This window comes from Zingiber officinale, chromosome 4A (assembly GCF_018446385.1).
Source record: "Zingiber officinale cultivar Zhangliang chromosome 4A, Zo_v1.1, whole genome shotgun sequence".
Taxonomy (NCBI): Eukaryota; Viridiplantae; Streptophyta; class Magnoliopsida; order Zingiberales; family Zingiberaceae; genus Zingiber; species Zingiber officinale.
This window is the reverse complement of record NC_055992.1, coordinates 115,145,015-115,172,905: the sequence shown is the minus strand read 5'-3', so window position 1 is coordinate 115,172,905 and position 27,891 is coordinate 115,145,015. Positions and strand designations below refer to the sequence as shown.

At 42.3% G+C, this 27,891-nt stretch overlaps 3 protein-coding genes across 3 annotated transcripts; all 3 read right to left on the bottom strand.

Moving 5' to 3' along the window:
• Nucleotides 1-2,496: 2,496 nt before the first annotated feature.
• On the bottom strand, nucleotides 2,497-3,461 carry LOC121973579. Its single transcript, XM_042524978.1, has one exon. It carries the CDS (start codon nucleotides 3,106-3,108, stop codon nucleotides 2,656-2,658), a length of 453 nt encoding a protein of 150 aa, XP_042380912.1. The 5' UTR covers nucleotides 3,109-3,461; the 3' UTR covers nucleotides 2,497-2,655.
• A 1,490-nt stretch (nucleotides 3,462-4,951) lies between these two features.
• Nucleotides 4,952-10,962, bottom strand: LOC121970673. Its single transcript, XM_042521529.1, has 9 exons — nucleotides 10,495-10,962; nucleotides 9,839-9,902; nucleotides 8,288-8,496; nucleotides 7,416-7,617; nucleotides 6,470-6,601; nucleotides 6,243-6,331; nucleotides 6,039-6,151; nucleotides 5,815-5,949; nucleotides 4,952-5,209 (listed from the first exon to the last, which is right to left on the bottom strand). The coding sequence occupies exons 1-8, from the start codon at nucleotides 10,732-10,734 to the stop codon at nucleotides 5,883-5,885; spliced, it is 1,116 nt and encodes a 371-aa protein (XP_042377463.1). The 5' UTR covers nucleotides 10,735-10,962; the 3' UTR covers nucleotides 4,952-5,209; nucleotides 5,815-5,882.
• Nucleotides 10,963-11,443: 481 nt separating this feature from the next.
• Nucleotides 11,444-14,159, bottom strand: LOC121970672 (probable zinc transporter protein DDB_G0291141). Its single transcript, XM_042521528.1, has one exon. It carries the CDS (start codon nucleotides 14,077-14,079, stop codon nucleotides 11,611-11,613), a length of 2,469 nt encoding a protein of 822 aa, XP_042377462.1. The 5' UTR covers nucleotides 14,080-14,159; the 3' UTR covers nucleotides 11,444-11,610.
• Between the last annotated feature and the right edge of the window lie 13,732 nt (nucleotides 14,160-27,891).

Genomic DNA, 27,891 nt, shown 5'->3' with positions numbered 1-27,891 from the left:
GTCAACCATGACCTGTTGGGATATAATGCCTAACATCCGGTCACCCTCGACCTGCTAGGACTTCCTTACCAAGTGTCCGGTCAATCCCTTTGACCTACTTGGACTTTTCTTCTCATGCCAAGTATCCGGTCAACCCTTTGACCTACTTGGACTTCTCAATACCAAGTGTCCAGTCAACCTTGACCCACCTGGATTTCCAAGTGCATGGCTTCACTCACCAGGACTTCCGTTTTGCCTAGCTTCACTCACTAGGACTTCCCATCTGCTTGGCTTCACTCACCAGGACTTTCCATCTGCCTTGCTTCACTCACCAAGACTTTTCATCTGCCTGGCTTCACTCACCAGGACTTTCACCTAGCTTCACTCACTAGAATTTTCATACTTCCTAGTTTCACTCACTAGGTCTTTCACCTGGCTTCACTCATCAGGATTTCCCAACTGTCTGACTTCACTCACCAGGACTTCTCATCTGACTGGTCAACCTTGACCAGAGGAGAATTGTACCAACAATCTCCCTAAATAAATGATTACACCTGCAATCTCCATATATTGTCAGTCTCCATATATTGTCAAACATCGAAACCCAAACATCAAGACTCAAGCTTGAGCTATCTCAAGCTTAGTCAACCTTGACCGAGAGAATATTGCACCAACAGTTGCAGGTTGCGGCTGGCCGATCGGCTAACCCATGTTGTTACTGCTGCTTGATCATCTTACTGTTTGGGCTTGAACGAGCATCTCGAGCTCTTCTTGGGTGAGCGTCACGGTGGTGAGTCGTCCAGTGCCCTCCATCTTCTCGGCTTGGATGCAGGTGGTGTTCCCATAGACGGCGCCAAATATGATCCTGTCCGAAAGTCGAAGAGACGGAAAGCTGGGGATGTGGCGCTCACGCTGACCTCCCGTGGACTCCGCGCGAACCTGTAACATAGACTACGTCAGTGCCGAGCCAGGGAAGGGGTCCCCCGCGTTGGTCCTCCGACGCTCAAGTCAGTCACCGACGATGAAGAATAAAACAGAGCAACAAGAAGACTGTAGCGCAAACAGTGAATATCGCATACCTTCGTCGATGCTTGGACCCCCCTTTATATAGAGTTCTAGTAGCGCACGTGCATACTTCCCAAGGCAAGCATGCTTCTCGAAACTTTCTCTGAAAAGACTTGTCAGTAAAGTGTTCCTGACACAATACCTTAACAGGCCGAGCATATCTCTAAAGTGACAGTGGAAGCTTCCGTTGTACAATCTTCTGGCAGTTCATTACCGGTGTCGGCGACACCAATTCCCAAAAGGATATCACTGGATATCATCAGGAGTGTACTACTAGGTCGAGCTGGTTGGCCGCTCAACCAGAACTCCGCCGCCCTGGTGCCCCGTCTGGTCAGCCAGAACTTTGTCGTTCCTCAGTGTGTGTTTGCTCGATCGAAGCCTGCTGTCAGGCCGAGCGGGGTCGCCGCTCGACCGAAGTTGAACTCTGCTCATATCAAGCTCTGCTGTCTAGCCTAGCAGGATAGCCGCTCGGCTCAGCTTCTACACATCGTCTCCCTTGAGCGTCGATTGTTTGACTTTTCTTCGTAGCAAAGGCGACGGTGCGCCGGAGTCCTCTCCCCGGTCGAGGCATGCTTCGCCCGACCGGTCGATGTCATCTATGCGCTGTCCATCTTTACTTTGACCTCCTTTGATCTCCCCCGTGATAGCAAGGTGGGGTCCTTTATCATCACTGTATCACTTATCAAACTGAATGCTAAGTTTGTTCATAAACGTTTATTTCATTTATATAGCCCTAGTTATATATTCGAATTTCTAAAATAACCTCTCACACAAGTAAAATTATATATAATAAATCCTTGTTAGTGACCCGCATTGACAGGCCTTCATGCATCAAACTACTCTTTCTTAAATGTTCCAAATTCTTAGATTGCGTAAGATGTTCACCAGAATGCTCACACACGGAGGTGATCCCCATGTCAATGGAGAATGAGTGGAAATCTATAGGTTAACTGTAATTAGATCCATTGTTACGAAAAACGATTGGATCTTCTAGCGTAGATGCTACAAACAAATTTGATGCAAAAAAAAAAAAAAAAAAACAAAAGAGAATGAGCGAGAATCTTATATAATCATTGACTACTAAAAGTCATTTAATCAAGAACACAAAAGAACCATTGCCAACCACAGAAAATTTGAGGTTGGAGTATGAACCCGAGCACAATTCTTTCGATTAAATACATCATCACTTTCACAGACCAGCAGTGAATAATCAAGGGCAACAATGGAGAAGGAAGGTTTTCAGCAGGATTCGAAACTTCGGTTATCTGTATGAAAGAGGAACTGATAGTAGTGATAGAATTGTCATAGACCGACTTGAAACAGAACAAAACTCATTTCATGATTAATCTCACGGAAGAAGATCATTCTTGGCATATGAAATGAGTTTTGATCTTCTTCCAAAAGAGACTCTGATAAACATCAAGAAGAGGAAAGCTAAAACGATTAAGGGAGTTTTAACAACATAATGAAAGGTTTTATTTATGGAGAATTCAAGGACACATTTTTGTTCATCATGTTCTTTTGCATAGTTGCAGTGATTGAACTGAAAGCATAATTTCTCTCGTTTTTGTTATCCCCTCTTTCAATTGCAGTATATTGTTACCTCCGACTTCATCGCCGACCGAGCGATAGCCTGGCTTCTTCGGAGGCAACGGCGGACGTCCCAGCTACGGCTGGCCGCAGAGGGCTGTTCGGCGTGGAGCGCACTGCGCGGGGGGAGTCAAGGCTCCGACGGAGGAGTTGCCGCATGGCGGCGATGAGGTGCTCCGCCGTGTCAATGGGCGGCGGCGCCGCGGTGCGGAAGCTCTGACAGAAGGCCCTGTGGCGTCTCAGCGCTTCTGCCGTGGAGGTACGGCGCCCCGATCGGCGGATCTCGTCCATGACAGCCTCGCCGCACAGACCGCACACCCACTGGCCGTCGAACCGCTCGCGGATCCGAGCGGCGTACGCCGGCGTGCACTCCTCCGTCAGGCCACAACAGGCGCATGCGGTCCACACGATCTCCGGCTTCGAGTCCCCTGCAGCTATCACCACCGCCTCGCCGCTCTGCACTTTCGTTGACATCGCCGAAGACCTAACACCCAAAATCCAGAAAAAGAACGACCTTTCGCCGCCGATCAATTCCTAATCCCTAAAGCAACTGATCGCAGGAAACAAAAGATACAAGTTTGCGCAATGGAGACCCGAAGTACTCCGGCGATGAATCTATCGCTCCTTCTCCCAAGCGACGGAGGCGTCTTGCACTTCCTTCTCCTCCACGATGACGACGACTACAAACTGGAATGCCACCGTCTTCTCCTCCGCGCCGGCCAGAGACATCTCACGACTGGGGCCGTCCTATCGTATCGAACTCCGGCGATGGCCGAGCAAAGCGTCGTCGTGTCGATTGCCTTCTTTCTTCAAATTTGAAGACGGAGAGTGGCAGTCTTATCATTGGAGGATAAACGTGGGACCCACCGAAAGGCCCACGGGACCCACTTGGACAGCTCGATGTGAGGAGCACGTCATCCTGCTGATCGGGACCTTGACCGAAGCGACAAAGTGCAACGTCGAGCCAGCTGTCGTCAGATCACACGTGTCGAGGATCTAATTTCCGTTACGGAATAAATTTTACTATAATTTATCGGTACGTAAAGAATTTCATGGAGTAAAATAACTCCGACAAGTTGAAAAGTACCAATCCACCAAATTGATGGATACGATACGTTTTCTTTTTATCGGTTATCTAATATTTCAGAATCGACAAACGGATCCAACAAATATAATAATAATTACAACAGGACAAATTATACCAACACAATGTTTGATCAATCATTTTGCCCAATCATTTTGCCTTCCACGTGACTCACGTTCTTCGGCTTTGGATTATTGATTTATCATTGGTGATATCTATCATGCGGCGTCAGAGAAACACAAACGTTGGATTTACACACCTATTAAAAATGATTTGTCTTTTACATTCAGATCCCAATTTTCTTTTTTCTTTTTGTTTCTTTTTTAAGTTGGGAAGAAGTGTCGTTGGCTTGGAAGAAGAAGAAGAAGAAAAAGAGACGCTCTTTTTTAGGTTGGTTGATAAAAGCTAAGGGTATAGCAAACAAGTGGCTATAAATAACACACATCTCCAATTAAAAATGTTCTCTTGTTTTGTTTGTAGCCCTCAACTCATTTAATGATAAAAAGTGCAGAAAATAGGATAAATTCGAAACATAATTTATGCAAGATTGACTTTCAAAATATTCATCCCTATTGAAAAAGAACTCTGATGCTCTAGCTTATTCCTTTATGACACCGCACCTGTGGAGGCGATGATGCCACATGAAGCATGCATATATTGTCCCGAATAAATGGCAAAAGAGCCATGCGGTGCACACGCATCCTCGTCCCGACACATCATGTGCCAGGTTTGTCTATAAACCTGGCTTCCAAAAAACTGAAATTGACTTCTATGGAAGATTTCCGTGAAACACTAGTACTTAACAATTGGACACGTCCATGTCTGCACACTAAGTCCATCTACCATAAAACGTGATTGAGGCTCTCGCCCGAGATGGTAAATAGTGACATACTTGTCACATCAAGCCGTGAAATCGAACTGTAAGATTATCGGGACATAAATCTTCAGATCCTGTATAACTTATTCCACCATCACTTACCCTCTCAACTACCGTAATTTATCTCCCTCGTGATGACCTAAAGTCGGGTGCGACGAAAACACTGGGGACGAACGATTTCGCCTTTTGCCAAGTGATTGAGGTCGTCTCTCTCATCCAGATCTACACCCTTCGACAATTAAAAGTCGCTCGGAAGGATGTGGGCAAATAATGGTGGATCTCGGTACTTGAGCAATTATTGGGTACCCGACCTATTGTCTATCAAATAGTGTGATTCAACTAGTAAAGCATATGACTTCATCCAAACATTTTGATATTTTTTAGACGAAATATTACAACGAGAACTTTGACATCATTTTGACGTGTCACAATAAAAATGATGCAGGTGATGCGAGTAGTATGTAGGAGCATGAGAAACTAAATAAACCAGATTTGGCGTACCCTTAAGTTTCCGTGATGGAGAATGCAAATCGTATTGCTCTTGATTGATGTATCAGCAGATGGGGCTCGATAAAGATGAGGGAGAAATCCGTTCGACGTGGATACTTGTGTACCTACGAAGCAGAGCAAGAAAAAATTATCAAATCACAATACTGATTTTTTATTTTTTGGATTTATGATAATATGCTTCTATCTTCATTGTCTAACCAAACATGCTAATCTCGCTTGGTCCACTAGACTAGTTCATCTAATCTAGCCCAACATGCTCAATTCCCCAAGTCCACCTAAGATGCTCATCCGTTTAACAAACCCAACAGTTAGCCTCCCTGCCTTTCCAGTTCACTCATTGTGTTTATCTCTATTTGGTTTTGGGAATGATAACTCATTGTGTTTATCTCTATTTGGTTTTGGGAATGATAACTTGATTAGTATTATAGAGGTGGAATGAAAGCTTTGAACATCTTTAATTATGGAATAGGGTGGGTCATTCTGCCTTCTATCCGAGCACTAGAACAAAATCATATAGAAATATGAGCATTCCCATTCCAACTCCACCCTACCAACACACCATAACTAGTGAAAGCAGGAGTGTTGTAACAAACTGATTAAACTGCATGTATCACCTTTTAATCAACAAGATAATAATACTATAGCATGAGGCATAATATTGGCACTTGGTGTTTCTATGAACAGATGTAGCTTGCAAAGGAATATGTACCTTTTTCCAAAAGCTCTAATCATGCTATGATTATCAAACTCTCACTTGCTTGATTTCTCTTAATAAGCTCATTCATTTATCAAACTGCCTCTCGCTGGATTTTTTTTTTCCTCGGCTTCTGTTTGCTTTTGTTGCCTACAATTGAGTAGATAACCGTGATCAAGTATATTTGCAGCAACAGTTTGAACGTTAAACTGTGTTTTAACTTATAAGCAAATACTTACACATAAGCTGTATATTCTGCGTCAGTATTAACAGCAGACAACAACGCTGCATGTGAACGTGATGGATTGTCATGTCCCACCAGAAGCGTCGAGCTCTGAAAATCTCCATCAATCTAAATTGTCAAAAAGGAAAATGAAAAAAAAAACATTGTTAAATTCACTTTTCAATTATTACATTCAATGTGCTCGAGTATCAAAAAGAACCTTATCCCATTTTGTCTTCTCGTTCAGTCTAATGTCTTTCATTGAAGAATCTATGGTTGGAACTGATGGCAGAACATTTGCAGCGGCAACTGATAGGGGTGCAACGGAAGTGGAAGACAATGTAACATGGTTTAGAAACAAAAGCAACCAAAGTCTGCAACCACTGATTACATCACAAATACACCAACTTTTCCACTTTTTTGTCAATTGAAGTCTTGAACTTTTACCTGAATTTTGTGTGCTTAAAATTGGAGTAGGAACACCTGCACCAGGTTGTATTCCACCTGAAACAAACTCAACACTCTGCCTCTTTTTCCTTTCCTGTTCCTTCCTTTCCATAGCACGCCTCATATCATTCTCTGCCACACAATATGACAACATAAGCAACGTGCAAGAGCACCACTGCACATATTATATATGAAAATAAATTAATAGATAAAAGAGGTGATGAATCGAGATGAAAATAATAAAAACAGCACAAAATGACCAAACAATGAAGTAGATAAAAGCAAACTTGTTTATCCAGGCAAAGCCAATTATTTGTTTGGAAATCCAGCAAGATGAATCATACAGTATTTACTAGAAAATCATAGATACACCAACGAAGTATCCCAGCCTAAGAGAAAATACTAAGGTAGCAAAACATGTCACATCATTACTATCCTGCCTAAGAGAAAAGTTCCTTCAGTGAGCACTAGTATTGAACTCGTGCACACAGAAATATCCCGTAACACATCTTCAAAATGAACTTTAAGAGTACAAAGATAAGGAATTAAAGGGCACCCCGGTGCACGAAGCTCCCGCCATGCGGAGTCCCGGGGAAGGATCCATTGTACGCAGCCTTACCCTGCTTTTTGCAAGAGGCTGTTTCCAAGATTCGAACCCGTGATCTTTTGGTCACATGGCAACAACTTTACTACGCGCCAAGGCTCCCCTTCTACAAAGATAAGGAATTACATTTTTGAAATGAACACTTCAAGAGTACAAAAAGATTATGAAGATGCATTATGATATTTTCAAACACCAATCACATTTTCCTATTACAAGTGTAAGTGTGTGCATGTCATGTCTCTAATTGACAGAAAACCATCGCCTATATCATCATATAATTCCAATCTCTAGATAAAACTCACCCTCTCTAGTTGCACATCAAAGAGAAAAACTGTGGATTACCTATTTCATCAACATAGTCACTTTTGTCGTACCCATGAGGATCAAAGACTTCCTTACTGAAGCAAGTTCCAATCTCATCAATATCCTGATACCTGACAGCATGCTGCAAAAAGTCAGGATTTCTATAGTCCTTCCTACCGCGTAACTCTGCATTGAAACTTTTTCCAGCTCGCTTATATGCAAGGAACTTTTTAAATCTTTCCTGAGATTAAAGCACAAAAACAAAAAGAGGCTCAAATATATAAGCACACATATAGTTGTATAAGGTTTTCTACAATAGTGAAAAACAGTTTGGTTTCTGAGAGTGTTTCAAAATTTTTGCTTTCCATAAAAGAACTTGGAAATCGAAAAAAAAAATCTCAAACTTTTTGATATAATTATAAATATTAAAAAAATCTTTTAAAAGACAATTCTTGATTATTCCCAAAAAAAATACTGTTAAAACTATCAAAAAACAAAAGAAATCAAGAAATGAAACTTTATATCAGTTTTTAGAAAATAGTTTACAGAGAAATGAAAAATTTATATCCTATTATCCCCCATAATCTTTGTGAGAAAGTCAAAAAATTCTCACAATTTTCAATTTCCTATTTACAATTTGATCAAACTTTTATTTTTTTTTTGTTACTAACTATTTTCTAGAAACTGAGAACGGAAACTTAGAAACTGAAAATTTTCCAATCGCAACCTAAAATAGTTTCCAATTCCGGTGACAAACACCTTAAGGTTTCTACATTTGGAATGTGTATAATCTATCATCTTCACCAAATGGTTTGATAGAATATCATTATTTTTTACCTAGGCAGAATAAACGATAACTAAATCAAGCACACACGCAAATAGAAAAAGGACTTTCTTAGGTGGGAGGAAACCTGTAACTCTTTAGGGCATTCAGCAGATGGAGCTGGGGGAAGAAACCTACTTAAAGAATCATCCTTTTTCCCTTCCATTGAAGAAGTTAAAGCAGCCTCCACATGAGGCACTCCAATTACTGAAGGTTGCCCAGACAAATCAGATGGTTGGAGAGGATCTAATTGAGTTGTTGAAGTTCTTAAGGCAAGAGCTCCTGGTGTTCTACCATCTGCATTTTCACAAAATTCAACAGATCAAAAACAATGAAGATCCCCTATCAGAATTTGCAGAAATACCTTACAAAGCTTTATTAAATTTTGATACCATCTTCCCCAACCAAGTCCTATGTATCTAAAAGCTCAGCTATATATCAAATTTCCATCTCCCTCTAATTTTTTTGTCATAATCCTTCAATTCTAGTATCAGCACTCTCATCTTCAGCTCTAATATTTTTTAGACATCAAAGGCAAAGGAATTGTGCATACAATATCTCTACCTTATGGTACTACTCAGTGTTTCCTCATCCATTGAGCATTGGAGGGACCAATAAAAGAATAAGTATATTATGAAGGAAATACATATTCCCTAAGGATGATTCCACTTTGAATTGTATGGAATCAGGTTTTTTTTTTTATTTCTGAGTCCAACTTCTTTAAATTCACTTCGAATCAAATGAAAGGATAGGTTACAATAAGTCTTGTTAAAGAAGCTCCCTCTTGTTGTTCTTCTCACTAAACAATATTACAATTTTCTACTAGGAAATTGTAGGTCACTGATCGAAGCATGAGCCCCATGAGATCCCAGGTTGTGGATAAGGATCTTGCTTGTGCTGCGTCAGAGAACACTAAATTCAGCACCTTTCATTGGCTAACAAGTGATTCAGCAAATACATAATCTGTTGAGCACTCGATGGCATTACTGTAGCCTCTGTTATTGTAGCAAAATTAAAAAAAAAACAAAGATGCATTGCAAAGCCAAACATTTGTAGGAGTGCCGCCCATATTATGTTGTTAAACATTAAAAATAGGTGTGAATTGTGTGATATGGATACGAGGAAATCTGCCAGCCTAAAACCACCTAAATCAATTTATCGAACAACATCCAGCAGGGAAATTAAGCAATGTATACTTATTTGTAACATGAATACTAGGAGAAGCAATAGCTTTCAAGATCATTGTTTGGTAATTTCTTTATCTCCAAGATCCAACCAACAAAACCTTAATTTTATTATTATCATTGGTCAGATAATATAATAACTGATTAACAAAGTTTGTGATAACAGATAATTACATTGGTGCTTTAGAGATGGCTAAGATAAATCTCATAAATTTTCAAGAATTAATTTGCTTGATCTTGAAAATATAAACTAAGACATTAAAATCTGTACAGGAGACCTAGGAAGACATGGATGCCTCCATGAACTCATGTCACTCGGCCATGACCTTGTGCAATGCTCCACCACAGCCTATGAAGAAATGTGTCATATTGTTCTCCTTTACTCTAAATAAATAAAAATACAAGTTGAAAACGAAATTTTGGAAAATATATGATTAGAAAAAAATGTGAATTACCTATTTTTTCTTCAACATGGCCACTTTTGACATATCCATTAGGATCCAAAACATCTTTGCCAATCTGATCAAGATTTTGAACGACATTAAAAAAATTTCCAAGATATTTGTTCACTCTTTCCTGATATAAAAGCAGAAGCGAAAAGATACTGAATGTAACAGGAAAAAAGTAACGAGAGTAACAGTAACTTAAAGAATTCATTTTAGTACATTTCCATTGCTTCATACGAGAATATTTAAGGAAAAATCTTTGTTTCTAATTATCAGGATAAATATATGACTATACTACCCAAATAAGATGCCAAAGTTCTACAGCAGTTATAAGACCTTGGTCATCTTCTTCATGTTAAGTATATACCTAATTGCATTAAGTGTAAATCACATATGCAAAGCAGTGAAGCAACGCACATGCATGTGTGGGATCTGTAAGTGGCCTCATGAAACCATCCTCATCACATATACCACTATATCTGATTTTATCAAATATACCCCTATAGCCATGCAGGAGAAACATTAATCAAGAATTTGCTAAATTGTATAACATAGTGGCTAAATAAAATGAAAAAAAGGATGAATAATGATGACATTAGCAGAAAGAAGTCAGAAAGATTAAAAGAAACAAAAATTGGAGCAAGAGTCTTAGATAGGAGAAAAACCTGTGTATCCTTAAGGCATTCAGCTGACGGCTGCGAAGTAAAACTGCTCAACTGATTATTCTTTTCCCTTTCAGTGGAAGAAGCTTCCGCGGAACTTGCGACATCAATCTCCATAGTCCTTGTGACGGTCTCTGACTGTGCCTCCGCCACAGGCGGCACCTGGTCCTCATCCATCTCATCTTCGTCTTCGTCGTCGTTGTACAAGGCGAGAAGGTCGATGCCTCTGGAACCGGACGCCATCGACGCCACCCAGACGGTTCGATACGATTCTAACCTAATCTTCGAGTTGCGAGAGAAGCAAACTGAGCGATATCCTAAAGTTACGAGGTTGAAAAACCTAGAGCTGTGAGGCGGGATGACGGAATTTGAAAGCCTTATCTCCGGCGAAACGCGGACGCTCCGCCGGCAAGGTCAAGTTCTCGAGAGTTCGGGAAGGGAAGAGTTAAATTGCAGGCGACGAAGAAACCACGAGATTAAGCAAAATGATACATTAAGAATTTGGAAACTTTTTATTCGCCCTTTATTTAAATTTTTGTCTTTCCAAAATGGCCCTTAGGAATTTAAGGCCCGGTTATATATATTCTAATTTTTACTTATATAGAAATGGAAATAAAGTAATGAAAGTGCATTTGATATTAAAAATACCATGAAAATGAAAATAATAAAACAAAGACTGAAATGACCAACCATGTTCAGAGTAAAAAAGATTTAGAAATTGTAAAGTCTTTTCAAAAAAAAAGAGAGAAGAATTTGTTCACTAAATTTTTAACTGAATAATTATTACAAATTTATTTTTTAAAAAAAATATAACATATTAGTAGCTAAGGAGAGTTGATTCATCTTTAGAAGAGTTGACATCAATTTCAACTAATGCTAAATGCTGAAGCCAAACATATAGTGAGCTTTGCAGTTGTAGAAGTTGGAGAATTCAAGGATAAACAAGAATAGATAGTCTGAAAAAGTTTTCTGCATTAAGCTGTTGGATTCACTCAGAATCAATCCTGTTAATTCAAAGATGTAGATTCTACAATAACTTACCTAACAATTTTTGCAAGTAATTAAGTCGGAAACATCAGGACTCAATGAGAAAATATATAAATCCTGGTTTTATCTTTGCTAACCTTTTACACACTCCACCTGAATGGTCAAATCCTTGATCCCAACATCCCGCAGAAGTTTCGAAGCAGTATCTGCGGCGGAAGCTGTGTCAGTTTCTGCAGAAACATGAAGATGAACCGATCCGACGATCTCTGTGTTTGTGAAATTCCATACATGCATGTTCTGAATGCTCTGGACACCCTTAATTCTAGAAATTTCATTGACAGCCAACCTCAAATCTTGCTCACGGCCTCGAGGAACTCTTTGCAGCAAGATTTCAGCAGAGTTCCGCAGCAACGGAAGCACAGAAGAAACAATCATAACTGATATGAATATAGAGCATGCTGGATCAGCTACAGTCCATCCTTTGTACTTAATCAGCAGGGTAGAGATCACAACACCAACACTCCCCATTGTGTCAGCTAGAACATGTAAGAAGATGCCCTCCATGTTGTGATCAATGTGGTGATGCTTATGTGAATCGCCGAGTATTTTTTCTCTAACAGATGATTCACGTGATTGAAGAGGCTGTGTGGTGAGACTGTGACTTCCTTCATGGGAATTTTTAAGCTTTCTAGAAGCTTGATCAGTATGAAGTTGATCAGAGCAGAGCTTGTCATGGTGACCATGTTCATGACTGTGATTGTGATCTTCATGCCCGTGGCCATGGCAGTTACTCGAGTTATTCTCGCTTTGATTGTTTTGGTGATGATGGCCATGGTGTTCATGATTAACATGAGAATGCACAGTATTGGACACTAGAGAATCCACAAGGCTTTGTTGATTCTCTGCAGAGTGACCGCCACCTTCATTTGCATGCTTACAGTCATGATGTTCATGGTGATCATGGTGGGGGTGATGGTCGTGCAAATGTAAATGGGAATGAGAACATGTTGCAGCACCACCATGGGCATGATGATGCTCCTCGTGGAAGAAGATCAAACCTATCACATTCACAAGAAGACCTCCAATTGAAACAGCTAGCAAGCTGTTTGTTGATATTTCCTGTGGCTCAAGAATTCGCTCAAGTGACTCGAGCACGATCAGTGCCCCGACAAGGACCAAGAACACGGCATTAACATATCCAGAGAGCACCTCAAACCTTCCTCGGCCGTAATTGAAATCGCTGTTAGCCGGCAGCCTGGAGATGTAGGAAGCATACAATCCGATTGCTAATGCAGCACAATCAAACAGCATGTGGCATGCATCGGAGATTAAACCGAGGCTGTTGCTCATGAAGCCCACCACGAACTCCACCACCATGTAGGCAGTGTTGATCAAGAGGAAAAGTGCAATCTTGCGAGATTTCCTCTCGCTCAAAATGTGGCGGATTGGGTTCATGATCATGGAAGACAAGGATTGTTGGGGATCAGAGCTACCTAGTTCAACGTAGCTCAGTGAGGAGGAGCCCAATTCCCTTACTCCAATCCACAGCAGGAGTCCGCAGAACAGAAAACCAGGAAGGGAGAGCTTGGGGAAGTAGAAAAGTTCCAAAACGAGAGTGCAGAAAAAGTTTACCAGGAAATCCCGGCGGAAATCCTTCGCGCTGAAGAGTAGTTTGTCGTCGCCGTAGTTTTCACTGAGGACAACCCCAAAAACCACGGTGTTGATCAGCGGCCACCCGAGCGAACCAACGGATAGAGCATCACCGTCGCTGCTGTCGGCAAGGACAAAACTAGCGCACGCCGGGACGAAGAGAAAAGCGGTGGCCAGGCCAAGCGAGAGAAGACGCACCCTTCTGCGGCCCAACTGCCTCAACGAGCCCCAATTCGCGAACGCCCTCTCGTAAAACCCTAAAAACCCGGAGAGGAAGGGGAGCGCCATGGGAGCGATCCTGGCGCAACCCTCGGACGGTTGAGGGGAGGAGGAGATCGGGAAGCACCCAATCCGGTCCCAGCTGTAAGACAGGAGCGAGACGGCCGTAGCGAGGGCGGCGACGCCGATGATTCTCCGACGGGGATTCGGCAAACGGGTGTCCGAGAGGGTCTTGGCAAGCAGGGAGCCGGCGACGTCGGCAAGGATGGCGGCGCCGGCGGAGCAGTAGCGGAGGGAGTGGAAGCGAAGGAGGAGGGTGAGGGTGAGGAGGGCTGACTTGGCAGAGAGGGGGCGGAGCAGGGAGCGAGGAGGGAGAGATTTGAGGGGTTCAGGGGAAGGAATCAGGAGGGAGAGGGCGAAGGAGAGGAGGGAGACGAGGAAGGCGAAGGGAAAGAGGGAGATAGAGGCAGAGTAGGATCGGACGAAGGGGAGGAGGGAGTATAGAGATCGTAGGGAGAACAAGGGGATCAGGAGGGAAGCGGCGGCCGCGGAGGAGGAGGAGTGGTGGTGGAGGGGGCGGCGGCGCTTGGATGGAGTGGAGGCGGCGGAGGGGGTGGCGGGGAAGGGGGAAGGAAAGGAAGGAGAATAAAGGCGGGAGGGGATGGGGATCGGAGACGGGGCGGAGGCGCGGTGGTGATGGTGGTGGCTATGGGGGTGGTGACTGGTGGCCATGGCGGCGGTCGGAGCGAAAGAGGAGGGCCGGCGAGATCCGCCGATAAGCGATGTAGGCTTTGCAGAGGAGAATGACTAATTGAGTAAATATTGGGCCTTCGTGGCGGCCGGCCCATTAATATAATTCATAATAATAATGATAGTAAGGTATTAATAGGCTTCTAAAACAATAATTTTCAAAATGAAATTTCGATTGAGTTGACTACGGAACATTAGATTGACTTTTTCTGATGGAAGAGTCAATCCACTTCATTTCATTCAAACTCAATTTATTTAGATTTGTAAAATTATTTGACCTTAAGGGTGGAAAATAATTTTAAAAAATTAGATTGAAATAGTGATATTGTTGAATTAAGAAACCAACTCAAGTTCTAACATGAATGATGAGGTGGCTTAAAAGCTCATAATAAAATTTAGGTTTAATGTTCAATAGTGGCACACTTCCAAAATTTTTGATTTGCAAATAATATTCAAGAATAAGTGCCCTGAAGCCTTTGTTGCAACGGTTGACATTTTCAACCGTTAACGAGATATTTATGATTAGGAATGTAAATGAACCAAACGGTTCGTGAGTTATTCGGAGTTTGGTTCGATAAAAAATTCGTTCGAGTTCGTTAGTTTATCTTATCGAGTCGAGCTCGAGCTCGATTTCGAGCTCGACAGTTTTATCGAGCTCGAGCTAAAGGATATTCGGCTCATGAGCTTGCGAACATGAGCTAAAGAACAGTTTTATCGAGCTCGTTTTCGGGTCAAAAAAATGAGCTCTAAAATGAACCCGAAAACGAGTTCGAGCTCGCTTAACGAATTAGGCTCGTTAACTATGATAATCGAGCTAATAACGAGCCGAGCTCGAACTGTACGCGAGCTTGATAATTCCAAATCGAGCCGAGCTCGAGTCTTGTAATAAAAGTTCGATTCGAGCTCGAGCCCGAATATAACTTAAATGAGCCGAGTTCGAGTCTAATACTATTCGACTCGGTTCGACTCATTTACATCCCTATTTACGATTTGAATCTTAGTTACATTGCATTGTAAGATATTTTCGAATGACAAATCTAGGAAGCTATCAATTCCGGACTAAAAATGACAAGTATTTTTGATTTATTTGGTGGGCAGAATGTGATATCGGACATTCCATCCCGAGATTAGTCATCTCGTAAGACCATGATACCGGATAGAAAAAACAAAAATAATAATAATAATAATAATACAAGAATAAGAATTTAATTTCTGTTTAAGTCTTATCTCTTTCCTAGAAGATGAAAGGAAAATGAATAAATACATGTCAAATAATTAGAAAGTAGCTATCTTTTCATTAAGAAACTTCTTTAACATTACAATGAAATCAGAAGGCATAAGAAAAAGAATATACTAAAATTCTGGGGTCATTTATCTTAGCTGCAAAGATATAAAAAATCCTATTTTGAACAGACAATTTCTCAATAATGAGCTCAATTGATGCAGAACCACAAGTGTTACTTTGACATTTAATCTTCCAATTGACATATAACTGTATGTGCTTTTCAATCCACATAATACAGCACACACTCATGAGATGGAATCTCTTACCAACCTGCAATTGTTTTTCAAAGAAAAAAAAATTGCTAGGAATTATGTAGAAAAAAGTTCCAAGTAAAAAAAAATAAATTCAACAATAAACAAACCTTTTAGCAATAAGAAATCCAATCTTAGTGTACATGATTCCTTCATTTAAATTGATCAATTTTTGTCCTTTTATAATTTCAACATATGATTTTTTTTATTGTTTTAATTCCCCCGCAAATGAACCAAGTTTCAGTCTACTTAGTTTCAGCTTTTACTATACGATTTCTTAGTGATAGCTTTTTTAGGTAACACTCTTATCACTTGCCAAGCAATGAAATTCTATGTGAGACTCTCAAAGAAATGCACATGTTAATTAATTATTATACAAGTATGACAAATAAATTTGGATTATATTAAATTTTGTTATAAATTATATAATAATTTAATTGATTACTATTTGATGGTGAATGTAAGTATGCTATAATAAATAATACTTAGAATTAGGTTAATTTACTGTTAAATAGTAATTAAAAGTGTAATAATATACTTATATCTTAATGGTTCCTGTGTGGATCTGGATCTAGCTAGATACCATTGAGCTCTGTTCAACTTCAATTGTAGGAAAACTCCAAGGGCGAAAAGTATAAATTGGGGCTAATGGTCTCGACGTCCATATGGCAATGCAGATCCAATTAATTAACAGGAAAGTTCACACAACGCCTACAGATAAAGTCAAGTCGTCTTCTTGGTTCTTCTGCATATCTAACACTATAGCAATCGAGCTCTGTACAACTTCAACCAGGTAATCAAGCTAACCTTCTTCTTCTCTATCTTTGTTTTTTGGTCAATTTTTTCTTTAGTATCTCTGCTGCATCTTTCTCTTCCTCTCTCGGTTGTCTAATGATCGATATCAATTTACCTTTTTTCCGGCAGATTAGAGGAAGTTGTCTGAACAAGTCTATTTATTATTATTATTATTATTTTATTTTTGAACAAGTTTAATTGTGAACAAGTAGATCTGATATATTCCTCTTTGATCCTTTTTCTGTTTGTGTTACTAATTTCCGTTTTTTCTAAGATCTCGGCTATTATATGTGTTTTTTTTAGGAAGTTGAAGATCATGAATAATTAATATCTAGTTTATCTTAAATCATTGATCGATAGCTGAAGCTTTGTTTGTTTCATTTACCTTTTGTTCCTGGTGACCAGAGTAAGTTGTCTGAACAAGTTTAATTTTGGTTAACAAGTAGATGTTCCCCTTTTGTTCCTTTGCTGTTCCTATTGCATAGATGTCTGAGATCCCAGCTACTATGTGTTTGTTTTAATAGATGAAAGATGATTATGAATACTATATAATTTATCAAAAATCATTGATCAATAGCAGCGGCAGCTATGGACGTAGTCTTGCCAATAGTGGAGAAGGCAGGTGCAAGTTATATCATCAATAAACTAATTGATGCCGCCACCACTTATGTGCGAGATCAATACTATTGGAAAACTGACTTGCAAGAAGAATTGCAGAGCCTCAGACGCTTTACTTCCTCATCCAAGCAGTTGTTGGTTTTGTCGAACATAGATTAACTTCGTACGAATATTCTAATCCAGCATTAATCGAGTGGCTGTGGCAGTTCAGGGATGGGATCGATGAGGCTGATGAAGTTCTGGATGAGCTGGAATATCTTGAACTGGATAAGAAAGCTAACAGTGATTGATCCCGTCCGGAAGCTGAGTCGAACAGAGGTTGATCGCGCTGTCCTTGGTGTTGACGGAAAGTCGCGGAGACGTCTGGTTGATCTGGCACCTACCAGAAGGGTTCCCACGAGCGGATGACGGGGACGATGACGCGAGAGCTCTGCGCACACTCAGACAAGCCGCCTCTGCGTCAGAGACAAAAAATCAGGGAAAAAGTCCCCGGGTCAGGCCCTCCGACGCTCAAGTCAAGTACTTTTTCCCCAGAAGCACAGTAAAAGGACGAAAGTAAAAAACGAGTGAGCGTACCTGCGTAGAGACAAAGCCCTCCTTTTTATATGGCTGGGGGTACTTCTGGAGTCTGACGGATGTCAGGGAATGTCGGGTGTCAAGATTTGTCTGGCGGTGAATGACACATGACATCTTCCTATAGGTTTACGGAGGAATCGGTGGGAAATGAGCCTTAGACCGTTAGCATATTCCCTGACATACAGTGATTATTCTCTGACGGATTGTTACGATTCCTTGGCTTGCTTGTTGTATAGTGTAGGCTCCTCCCGGTATGTTAAACCTCGATTGGGTCCTCGTACCCGCAAGCACTGACCTGTATGCACAGACATGTATTTCCTAGCGCATTCCTTGGCTTGTTTGTTGTCCTGCAAATCCAGACATGTACGTCCCGCCCTGCATTTGTCATTCGGTCTATCTCTGTAGATCAGACCTGCACTTACCACCCTGTAAGCCTTCGTCCACATATCCTGACCTGTACATCTTTGGTCCGTGTATTTTGTTCTGCGTATCTTATCCTGTAGATCCCGACCTGTAAGTCTTAGTCCTCATATCTCGACCTGTGTCTTGGCTCGGCGTATCCTGCTCTGCGAGTCTTGGTTCATATATCCCGACCTGTATGCTCTGTCAGTGTATCTTGTTCTGCAAGTCCGCAAGTCATGACCTATCATCTTTGGTTTGCCTATCCCAACCTGTATGCCTTGTCCGGGTATCCCGACTCGCAAGTCCGTAAGTTCTGACCTGTAATCCTTGGTTTGTACATCACGACCTGTACGCCTTGTCCATGTATCCTGTTCCGCAAGTTCATAAGTCCTGACTTGTAATCCTTGGTTTGTACATCACGACCTGTATGCCCTATCTGTGTATCATGTTCCGCAAGTCTGCAAGTCCTGACCTGTAATCCTTGGTTTGCATATCCCGACCTGTACGCCTTATCTTGGTATCCCGACCCGCAAGCCCGTAAGTCCTGACCTGTAATCCTTGGTTTGTATATCCCGACCTGTCCGCTTTGATCCCGGTATCTCGACCCGCAAATCCATAAGTCCTAACCTGTAATCCTTAGTTTGCATATCCCTACCTGTACGCCTTGTCCGGGTATCCTGTTCCGCAAGTCTATAAATCCTGACCTGCATGTCCTACCTTCTGAGTTCCTACCTGGCATGTAGGCCTAACTCCGGTATGCCACTTGTCTCCGATCAGGACCATCATGTAACCTGGCCCTTTGCATCCCACGTATGTCGGACTTTTGACCTCCACGTAGGCCGGACTTTTGACCACCACGTAAGCTTGACTTCTGACCGCCATATGAGCTTTACTTTTGACTTCCTCGTGGGCTTGACTTCTGACCGCCCCGAGGGCTTGACTTCCGACCATGTCCACTGTCCGACCCCACTATCATGCATCGTATCAGTGACAAAAATAGGTTTTCTAGGATGGCTGATGCTTCTGTTAAAGCTGCACAAAGATTACTGAAATTTGATAATGTTCTTGGGAGATTGAGGACATGTGTGAAGAACTTGAACACCTCTGCTTTAGACGTTGAGAAGTTTCGGGCACTGATGCCACAAACAAGTGGCATCGGCAGGATAAATGCAACAGGAGAGCCTAACATTGTCTAATCAAAGTAGGATCGCCTCTTCTTTGCCGGGATTATCATTCAAAGAACGTGAGAAGGAAAAAAGGAAAATCATCCAATATTTACTGGGAGAAAAATTTGAAATTCAGATGAGCGAGAATGTGCATTACCTTCCTTTAGTAGCAATGGGTTGTGATCCGATGGTAAGGGTGGGATCCGTCTTATAGAAGGTCATCGTCACGTGGAGGGTCATAGTCAAAGTGGTTAACGTCCTGGGCATTCGTCCGATCGGACGAACTACCTTCCCGGTCGGCATAAAGAGTAACCGATCCGACACTTCGACAGCTCGTCCAAACACCGAGCTTCCGACACTCAAAAAGCTCAAGCATGGAAGAACGAAGGTCGAGCAGTCGTCTCGCTCGGTTAAACGGTGGACGTAGCCCCGACCAAGCAGTCAAGGCTCCCTCGCTTGATAGGACGAAGCCGGATAGCAAACCGTTGGTCGAGCGGACGCTCGGCCCGACCATGGTATCAACTGGACGATAGACTAGCCGAGCGGCTCTCCTGCTCGGCCCAATAACGGACAAAAGGATCAGTTGAAAATATCTTCCTAGGGACCAGTGTAGCCGACAGGCGGCATGATTGACAGCATGGTCAGACAAAGAATCGTACGGTGGAAGCTTCCACTGTCACGTTAGGGATATGCTCGGGTTGTTAAGGTATGACGTCAGACCCATTTTTCTGACACATCCTTTCCAGGTATGTTCTGAGAAACGTGCACACCTTGGGAAGCGTGCACGCACCTCTCGGGAGCCCTATATAAGGACCCTCAGACTTCGGCAGAGGTATGCTCATTTTTTACTGTAGCTATAGTTATGTTGCTGTTCTTTTCTCTTCTCCACTCCATTCGCTTGCCGCCGGTGACTGAGTTGAGCGTCGGAGGGTCATCACCGGAGAACCCCTCCCCGGCTCGACACTAACGATTTGTGGTTGCAGGCTTAGTTCGTCGGAGGCCCACGTCATCTCCAATCTACATCCAGTCAACGTGAGCGTCATCTCCCCAGCGTCCGTCGACTCGACTCTCGGACATGATCAAATTTGGTATCGTCTGTGGGAACTCACCTGCATCCGAGCCGAGAAAATGGAAGAAGTTGGACGACTTCACACCGTGACACTCACTCAGGAGGAGCTCGACATGCTCATACAAGCACGAGCGGCAAAAATAGTCGAGCAGCAACAGCAAAGAGCGTTGGCTGATCGGCTGGCGCAACAGGCGACATCAGCCTCGGGAGGTCGAGCGGCGCAAGAAGACCAGCCGAAACAGCTGTCTATCTAGGGACAGAATAAAGGGCCGACCGGCATGAAAGGGGAGGCGCCGCCCGCCCCGATACCATTCCACCGAGCCTTGTTCCAGACACCCTCCGAGATTGCGCAAGCAAACCAAGAGCGAGGTTCTTCGTCAGATGAAGCGCCCGTTCGGGACGCGAGGAAAGGCAAAGCGTCGAAAGCTGATTTGTCTCCCGAGAGGATCGACTGCCAATTCTCTGAGGTGATATTGCAAGATCCGCTACCGAGGCACTACGCTCCTTTGGCGATTGGAGAGTACAACGGATCAACCAGCCCGGACGACCATCTTGGTAAGTTCGACAACGCCACTACTCTTCATCAATACACAGATGGAGTCAAATGCCGAGTCTTCCTCACTACATTATCCATCTCGACACAACACTGGTTTCAGAGGTTGTAGGACGGGTCGATCCGGAGTTTTAAGGACTTCCGAACGGCTTTCCTCCACCACTTCGCAAGCAGCAGGTGCTATCAGAAGACAATCATCAGTCTGTTCTCCATGAAGCAAGGGCCAAGAGAGACTCTCCGAGCCTACATCCAGTGCTTCAACCAGGTAGCGATGGATATTCCCTCGGTCTCGTTCGAGACCATGATGAATGCGTTCACGCAAGGGCTCATGGATGAGGACTTCTTCCGATCACTCGTCAGGAAGCCGCCCCGAGACTACAACCATATGTTAAAGAAGGCCAACGAATACATAAACGTAGAGAAAACCCAGGCGCCCAGAAGGAAGAAAGCGCCATCAGAACCATCAACGTCGGTTGAGCGAAAGTCGCTGACCAGCCACCAGCTACCAAGAGGGCCCCGATCTGAAGGAGCATGGCCACATTAGGAAGCAAGGTCACATGTCGTCCAGCATGTGGCCTTCGAGCAGCCAAAGTCAAAGGGAAAGGTATGGACTCCTATGTTCTGTGCTTTCCATTAGTCGGTAACCCACAACACCTGCGATTGTCACGGATTCCCCTCGGTCGCCCAACCGGCGCTCAGAAATTATCGCCGCTGATCGCCTTCCCCCAATCAGTGACATTGGCATCGGCGGGAGGAGACCAGGCGATCACCCGAGCGGCAGCACCATCATCAGCCAAGGAGTGACGACCATCTCTAAGCCTCACACGAACAAGGCAAACCATCTGCTCGGGAGGAGGAGAACAGAAGCAATACCGCCCAGGGGGAGATCAACATCATAGCCGGTGGACCGACCAACGGAGACTCCAATTGAGCCCGAAAATCATATGCTCAGAGGTTGAAGATCCACGCCGTAGGCTGCAGTCAAGAAAGGGCGAGCGGACCCGAAATCAGCTTCGTCCCCAGGGATCTCGAGGGAATTGAAGTACCGCACGAAGACGCCCTCATTATCCGAGCAGTAATTGCCAACTATACTATTCACCGCATATTCATGGACAAAGGGAACTCGATCAACATCATTTTCAAAAAGGTGTTCGATCAGCTCCAGATCGACCGTGACAAGTTGCTGCCGATGACGACCCCTCTGTATGGGTTCATCGGCAATGAAGTTCAGCCGATCGGCCAAACAAGGTTGGTTATATCACTCGGAGAGGAGCAACTCCGGAGGACGCAGACTATTAACTTAATCGTAGTAGACGTTCCCTCCGCCTATAACATCATTCTGGGTCGACCGACCCTCAATGAGTTCCGAGCGATAGTGTTAACCTACTGTCAGAAGATCAAGTTCCCAGTCGAATACCAGGTCGGGGAAGTCAAAGGGGATCAACTGGCTGCTTGACGCTGCTACGTGGAGATGGTCAAGACAGAAGCCAAGTCTGCTCGGAAGATGCCCCGGCTAGAGGTACACACCATAACCGAAAAACCTCCTAGTCTAGTTTATGAGGAAAAGGAAGAAGTGCAAATACATCCTGGCCGAGCGGAGGTGACGACCTTTATAGCGTCCGACCTAGGGGGCGAGCAAAAAATCGAACTGATCAACTGCCTCCAGCAGAACCATGACATTTTTGCATGGTCAATGCATGAGCTGCCCGATATCTCTCCGAGCGTTGCGCAACATGAACTCCATGTTCGACCGGATGCTAGGCCGGTAAAGCAGAGAAAAAGAGACTTCAGTGCTGAGCAGAATCTGATCTTCCGGGCGGAGTCGAGAAGCTCCTGGAGGCCGGCCACATACGGGAGGTTCAGTTCCTGAGCTAGCTCGCGAACGTGGTGCTCGTCTCCAAGCCAGGCAACAAATGGCGGGTCTGCATTGACTTCCGAGACTTGAACAAAGCATGCCCGAAAGACTTCTATCCCTTGCCCCGGATCGATCAGATGGTAGACTCCACTGCCGGGTTCGAGTGATATGCATGTTGGACGCGTATCAGGGGTACCACCAAGTGCCGCTCGCCAAGGAGAACCAGGGGAAGGTTAGCTTTATTACGGCTGATAGAACCTACTATTACAATGTGATGCCGTTCGGACTGAAGAATGTAGAGCCACCTACCATAGGTTGATAAACAAGGTGTTTCGGTGGCAAATCGACCGTAATATGGAGCTATATGTTGATGACATACTGATCAAATCCCTCCGAGTGACTGACCTCTGTGCAGATATCATGGAGACCTGCCAGACACTTAGGACGTACGGAATCAAGCTAAATCCGAACAAGTGTCTGTTTGACACAAGGAGTGGACGTTTCTTGGGCTACATAGTCACCGAGTGGGGCATTGAGGCGAACCTCAGTAAAGTAAAGGCACTGCAAGATATGCCGCCTCCAAGAAATTTAAAGGAAGCTCAGCGTCTCACCGGTCGGATAACACATTATCTCGATTCATCGCCAAGTCATCTGACCGGAGCCTACTCTTCTTCAAGATATTACGCCGAGCCACCAAATTCCAGTGGGACGAAGAGTGTGACCGGGCCTTCGAGGAACTCAAGGAATATTTGAACTCGCTGTCTGTACTGGCTAAGCCAACTGTCAGCGAACCGCTCCGAATCTATCTGTCCTCGACCGAGCATGCTGTCGGCTCAGCGTTGGTTCGGTAGAACGGCGAAAACAACCAGTGTATTTCCTGAGTCATATTTTAAAAGATGTTGAATCCCTCTACACTGGTCTCGAGAAGTTTGCCTTTGCGTTAGTTCTGGCCACTTGGAGGCTCCGCCCATATTTCCTCGCGCACACAATCATCGTGATGACCAACAACCCTCTGAGGAGAGTCCTCCTCAATCCAGAGGTGTCAGGACGGCTGATCAAGTAGACAACAAAACTCAGTGAATTCGACATCCAGTATCAGCCCCGAATGACCATTAAGGTGTAGTCCTTGGTGTACTTTGTCACTGAAGTGCAGAATCCCGAGCCAGAAGCCACTTGGAGGATATATGTGGACGGATCGTCCACTCGGCAAGGAAACGGGATTAGTATACTACTGATCTCCCCCCAGGAAGAGCGGATGCATCTGTCCATTCGGCTGGATTATCGGGCGATCAACAATGAGGCCGAATACGAAGCACTCATAGCAGGCCTGCAGGCCGCTCGACACGTTGGAGCCGTCAAGGTTTTAATTCACTCGGATTCCCAATTGCCCGCTCAGCAACTTATCGGGACATTCGAGATAAGTAACACTCAGCTCAAGCTCTACGCGGAGGTTTTCGAAAAGCTGAAGGCAATTTCCAAGAGGTCATCATACAAAAGATTCCCCGAGCGGAGAACCAAGCGGTAGACGAGCTGGACAAACTAGCCAGCTCGCTATCACCCATTGTTATCACACAACTGATCAAGCAGGTGTCTTTGGTGGCACACATCGATCAGATGGAGGGACTCACTTTCCCAAGCGATTGGAGGACGACATTGATAGAGTCACTACAAGAAAAACCCTCATAGACATCGGTTTTCCACCGCTGTCTATTACAAAATCGACCGATGTCTATGAAGGCAATGTAAAAGGTCTGTCATTTTAGACATCGGGTTATAATCGGTGTAATATCACTTAACGACACTGTTTCAGCAACGGTGTAAAACCGATGTAATATTAGTTAATGACACCGGTTTTAGCAAGGGTGGAAAATCGATGTAATATCAGTATTGTTTAACGACACGGATTCAATTTTCGAAACAGTGAAAAATCGATATTATACAAACAAGTCAATATCCATGTAACCAACACATAAATATTATTCTTACAACATAAAAAGATAATAGATATTGTACACATCAAATCTATATCCACAAATTACACAAATATTTTTCTTACAATAGTATCCATAAAATACACAAATATTCTTTTTATAACATCAAAAGGTAATAGATATTGTACACATCAAGGTAGTATCCGCAATTTACATTCCATGCAAATGCATCCCTCATCCAAAGTTTTCAAAAATCAAATACCTTTCCTACTCAAATGTAATCTAGCATGCATTCAACCCACTCAAACCGCACTTCATCAATTTCAACTCTGGAGTACTTGAGATTTGTAAACTGTAAAAACACATAAATAATATATTAGTAAACCAAGACCAAAAATCATAGTTGAAAAAGCAGTAAGAGCACCATGTAACAAGATAACTAATTGGAATGCTTAAAAAGAGAAACGTTCATCAATTATCTCAACCACATCATATAGTGATAGATCTATCATTCCTGGGAACTTAATATAATCCAAACCAGAAATTATTGTAACGAAGTTTTCTCATAGTTGTAATTTAATTAATCAGTACTTATCTACAACTTACAGTATGTACAAGCAAAAAGATACAAACAAAAACAAAATCAATCAAAAATAAACTATGAGTCAAGACAATTACAACATGAAAGGGATATATGCATGGCATGATGTTGTGCCATTTGATTCCAAATATCATAAGCTTTTGCTATCATTATGAAACCTGGAAACATGAATAACTTTTGCAGTGAGAACTACCTCATCCTTCTCACCAGCCAACACTTTAGCCAATGCATTTACTTCATCAACTTTTGGAGACACAAAAGCAAGCCCTTGATCTCACTATCCAGTTTAATTTGTCTCGTTGACAAGGTCGACAGCCGTGTGCACGAAGTTGAGACAACAAGCTTATCTACATACAAACATTAAATAATATCAGCTGCATTTTAAAGAAAAACAAGAATTAGAAAGAAAGAAAAGGCATTACACCAATACGACCTTTTCCAACAATGGCCTCGAGATCCGCAAGTGTGCTGAGAGAGGATGCAAAATCATTTGCTCGAATGTTCCTTCCATCAACAACTCCGGCAACAAGATATTTGCCAGCGGGGAAGCTACTAGATTACAAAGTGGAACAAACAATCATAAAGATGTACTTTTTATTATTTATATAGATATCAATTACAAGTGATAGATTCCACTGGATTACACACTTAAAAGATATATTTCACAGATAAAAACTTATAGACTGAAGAGTTTGTGATCTCAAATCCTTCTTTGGTAAAGTGGCTTGCCAAAAAAAAAAGATATATTTCACCATGCAAGTATATCTCATTTGCTGACCTGGAAAATATAGAAAGTTTTGACATGCTAGGACCAAACAAGTAGATACCTCTATAGATCGATCTTAATGTTAAATTAGCACTAGCACAGTGAGAGCTATTAATTGACCCGACCCCCGGGAAATGTAGAAAGTTAGTAAGAAAATTGAATTTCCCTACAATCACCAAGATATCTCATTTCCAACACATGTTCACTCAAAATAGAATGCAAAGAAATTACTAGTACACAAGCAAAATAATACCACAGTAAACACATTTGATGGATGAAAGTGTGAATCTGACACCTCAGATTTTTCTATCACTCCATTTTAATGATAAGATGCATGGTAAGAAATAGCTAGTTGATTCACTCAAAATCTACGAGAGTCACTTCATGGCTAGCAATTCCACTGGACCAATACTAATTAACAGTCAACTCCATTACAAAACCACCTTTAACAAGAAAAGTAAATGATTTAACTGAAGGAGATACTCCCCATTTCCTAGGCCTCTCCAAAGGAAATATCTGTTAAGGAGTATATTACATAAAGTGCAAGTTCACAATTTCATAATATGATAGCAAAGCATTGTACCAGAATTGTATCAAATCCTGAAGTTCGCATTGTTCCCTGAACCCATGTAGCTCCATGAGGCACCTCAATGGAACTTCTTTTGATATGACCTATCATTTTAAGAGTAAAATAGAGAGACATATGAATCAAAAGAATTGACACTCATTTAGCAACTACTCATGAGTTAAAACTAATATAAACTAAACTTACATTCTAACAATAAAGAGAATGAAAACTAGTGAACAAGTTGTAAAGAAGAAATCTGTTGGGGAAAAATATGGTAACAACGAACTAATACTAGAAAATAGGTTAGAAGTGTTTGTCATATCACAAATTCCCATGTGTAGTAGCCATGGAGGCTCAGAAGTACGAAGTGTTGTCATTTTGTGAAGTGTATGCAATCTTCTTGGGAGAAAAATATGCTTTATTACTAAGTAGAAATGAAGCAATTAAAAAGAATAGCTAGAAACAAGTAAAATTAGATTATAACTAAATTTAGATAGAAATATATCGGAAATATAAAGGTAAACAAATCTATTGGAAGTGGTCCAACTTTACATGATAGTAAAAGATCATTAACTATTTGCTCAAAATACCCAATGAAGGGCCAAGCATGTTCATCTTTTCCAGAAATAATATGCAAAGCAGCAACTATCTCGTGTGCCCAACTAGAAAGAGGTGGGGCTATACAATGAGCAAGCTTTAGCATAGTCTCAAATGCTGCATCTCTAACAATTGATGAGTGTAGTAATGGGTCAACATATTTCACCTACAGTAGATTGTTTGAGGATGAGAAATAAAATGGCCAAACTAAATCTTTGTTACAACAAATGTTTAGCTAGTAACTAAAAAATACAGTTACTAATGACCATTAATTCAATCAATAGATTTTGAAAAAATAAAAAATAAAAACTTCCACAGTACATATAAGCAATCTTGAAGTAGGAAGGCAAAAAAAAAGTAAGACATATTCAATGACTTACCCGTGGAGGTAGCTGACCATGAGTGAATATTGGATTAGTAATAGCCATCTGACCAAGAGTCCTAAGCATAACTGGGATATTTTTCTGAATAGGCATAACCCTGTGACAGAGAGTTGTTTCCTACTTTCCTCCTTCAGCAACAATTAACTTAGTATGACAAACAAAATTTGTACTTCATCATTATACCAATAAATAAACTATGAGTCATTCATGAATCATCACCTAAACCCTAAACCGTATTAGGAACTATTAAGATGGATTCAGAAATTCACAAAATCATAATTAACTTGGTCATGAATCGATTTAACAAGAAGGTCAAAAGAAAATACTCACTTAATGATCAAAGCCTTTAAGTTGTATATGTAACGCGTCTAAGAAGCC